The 2,908-nt window shown below is 36.8% G+C and overlaps 1 protein-coding gene across 1 annotated transcript; it reads left to right on the forward strand.

The window, feature by feature from the left end:
* The first annotated feature begins 639 nt into the window (after positions 1-639).
* Positions 640-2,177, forward strand: LOC142157706 (putative G-protein coupled receptor 141). The gene has a single exon (XM_075211284.1). It carries the CDS (start codon positions 640-642, stop codon positions 1,516-1,518), a length of 879 nt encoding a protein of 292 aa, XP_075067385.1. The 3' UTR covers positions 1,519-2,177.
* The last annotated feature ends 731 nt before the right edge of the window (positions 2,178-2,908 follow it).

A 2,908-nucleotide genomic window follows, 5' to 3' on the forward strand; every position in this document is an offset into this window, starting at 1 on the left:
AGTGGACTATTGAGCAGTGAAGGAAAGTTATATGGTCAGGTGACTCATCCTTCACCATCTTCTCGAATAGATGAGAGCATGTGTGGTACTAACCTGAAGAACTCTACAGCCCTGACTGCGCATTTAGTACAGTGTAGTACAATGTCGAAATTGACAGTATATTTATTCAATTTGTAAGTACACTAGCACTAATGCATCACTTTAAGGAAGTAGTTACAAATGTCTGCCCTCTTACCATAGTTGTATTGCAAGTGTATGTGGCTGTCACACTAAAAGAGCATTTTTGGGTCATAATCAATGAAAACTTTCTTATCTTCCTTCATGATCTGCATTCACAACATCTTTCTTTACTGTCTGTATCCATCCCATGTCTTTAATTACATCTCCATTTCTAGACACCTTTCCTGCAGATTTTCTTTTCTATCAATTTATTCTTTGCCTTTCTGGTGTCTGTCCCATTAGTTAACATACCACTAGAATGACATGTGGTGGAACTTAAAGAATAATTTTACATTAGAAATCCGTGTGTACATTTTTCTTGTTTGCTTGTCTTGTATTATTTAAATGTCCCTCAATGTATTTGCTGCCATTTAATTTGTATTATGTTTTTGTTTCCGTAGATCTTTTCTATAGTACAACATGGAAGACAAAAGCCCCAACACAACTTGCTTAATAGAAAGCAGTGTAGCAAATGCCATTTTGAGTACAATATATATTGTCATTTTTATTGGAGGAACAATTGGAACATTCATTACGATCTTCTTGATAATTGGTGTGAACAGACTATCTGTGACAACCACATCAGTGGTCAACCTGTTAGTGGCCCATGGATTATTTCTTATTACTGTGCCATTCCGTATTGAATATTATATCCAAAACAAATGGAAGTTTGGACTTCCCTTTTGCAGACTGGTTAGTGCCATGATACACATTCATATATACATTACTTTTATATTTTATGTAGTTATGCTGAGCATGAGATACATCAGTTTCTTTAAACAAATGGACAAAATTGAGTTCTATAGGACATTCCATTCTTTGGTGGCAAGTGGAGCTGTGTGGGCTTTAATATGCATTCTAATTCTACCCTTGGTGTTCACAAAATATGGTGCCACTGCAAGCATCAATGAAACACAGTGTTTTCAATTTCAAGATGAATTTCAGAATCAATCAGTGATGACAATGAACTACATCATCATTGCAGTCATGTTCACAGTGGTTTGTTTTCTTCTGGCTGTACAGATCTTTATCATTGCAAAAGTCATGAAAAAAGTTGGAAGACCCTTTTTTGCCCATCAGGAAACCTGGGTTCATCTCAAAAGTCTTTTTTTCATTCTGGTGATGGTAACCTGTTTCTTTCCTTTCCATATGTTCAAAATCTACTATATGAAACATACAAAGGAATGCTTTTATTACAACGAAATTTGCTTGAGCATAACTGCACTCAGTTGCTTAGATTTTTTATTGTTTGGACTTAAAACATATTACCAAAAAGTGACTTCAAACTTGTCTGTTTGAAAGTGTCTGTAAATAGGACCTGTCATCTAAACATATTTTTATTACATAATACCAACTCATAAGATTCACACCTTTCTCAGATCTATGGTGCCTGGAAACACTTGTATTAAGTGAAAAGCATCTTATTAGCTGACTTTTACCTTATCTGATTGGTCAATAATGGTTGAGCAGTGGCACCCATCCAATTACATGGCAATGTCATCCTTGACATATATCAATAAAAATTCTTCAAACACTGTGGCCTGAAGATTTCAGAATTACCATTCTTAGGGGAGGAGAGCTGTGAAAATATTAAGATTAGGAACAAGTTCCCCTTTAAAGAACTTTGTAAAATGGCCTGTATTGTATGTCTTTAATTTGTATTTTATGCTAAGAAAAGCATTGTATAAATTATAAACCCTGATTGTATGTCAAGTCTTGGCAGTAATACAATTGTATACATAGAAATTGTAGAATGTTGATAGTAGATAAAGCCTAGTTTGCCTATCTAGCCTACCCATTTAACTTATTAAGGGTTTAAGCTCAGAAGAAAACTGTGTATATACTGGGAGTGTAAAAATCCTTTACTGTTTTTTTCAGTTAAATCTGCAGGAAGTTTGTCTAAACTATTAAATATTTATTCAGTGAAATAATAATAATTGTTGACCATAATCGATAACCTCCAGTAAATAAATAGAGCCATTCAGGCCAGTTTTATAAAACTGTTTCCCAGGGCCGGTGCAAGGTTGCCCGGCACCCTAGGCAAAGCTTAAGCTTGCCGCCCCCCCCAACCCCCTCCCCGCCCAATAAAAAAAAATCTAATTTCCCAGCCACTAACACACTTAAAAATAATAACTCTTACCTCCTCTTGACTGGCTACAATGCAGTCCAGATGTCTGATGCAGCACTGATGACTGATGCAGAATGCTGTCCAGGCTTCACTGCTGCCCAGGAGCAAACACAGGATATCTAGAGGGGAGGCTCCAAATACTAGACTTCAGAACAAAACAAACGAAAGAAAAGAAAACATGACATCACTCACCTGTAACACACTGACATGTACCCCGCTGCCCACCAACTTCACTCACACATGCCCGTCTGCCCACTAGCTGTTCTCACATATGTCACCCCTTGCCCATCAGCTTGTGTCACATATGCCAGCCGCATAGGCGACACCAGCTTTACTCACATGCCCCCCTGCCCACTACTTGGCTCTCCTCTATTGCTGTCTATTAATGTATTCTGTAGATGATATATTAAATATACTAACACATGCAAATAAATAGAGAAAGGTAATCTAAATGACAGATAATCTAGACCGTTCTATTTTATTTGCATTTGTTAATGTATTCTGCAGATATAAAATTAATTATACTAATAGAGGGCAACACAGGAGAGCCAAATAGAGGGC

This window comes from Mixophyes fleayi, chromosome 5 (assembly GCF_038048845.1).
Source record: "Mixophyes fleayi isolate aMixFle1 chromosome 5, aMixFle1.hap1, whole genome shotgun sequence".
Classification (NCBI taxonomy): domain Eukaryota; kingdom Metazoa; phylum Chordata; class Amphibia; order Anura; family Limnodynastidae; genus Mixophyes; species Mixophyes fleayi.

Excerpts from the sequence above, each read along its gene's own strand:
- LOC142157706 (XM_075211284.1), top strand. The coding sequence starts at position 640 with ATGGAAGACAAAAGCCCCAACACAACTTGCTTAATAGAAAGCAGTGTA.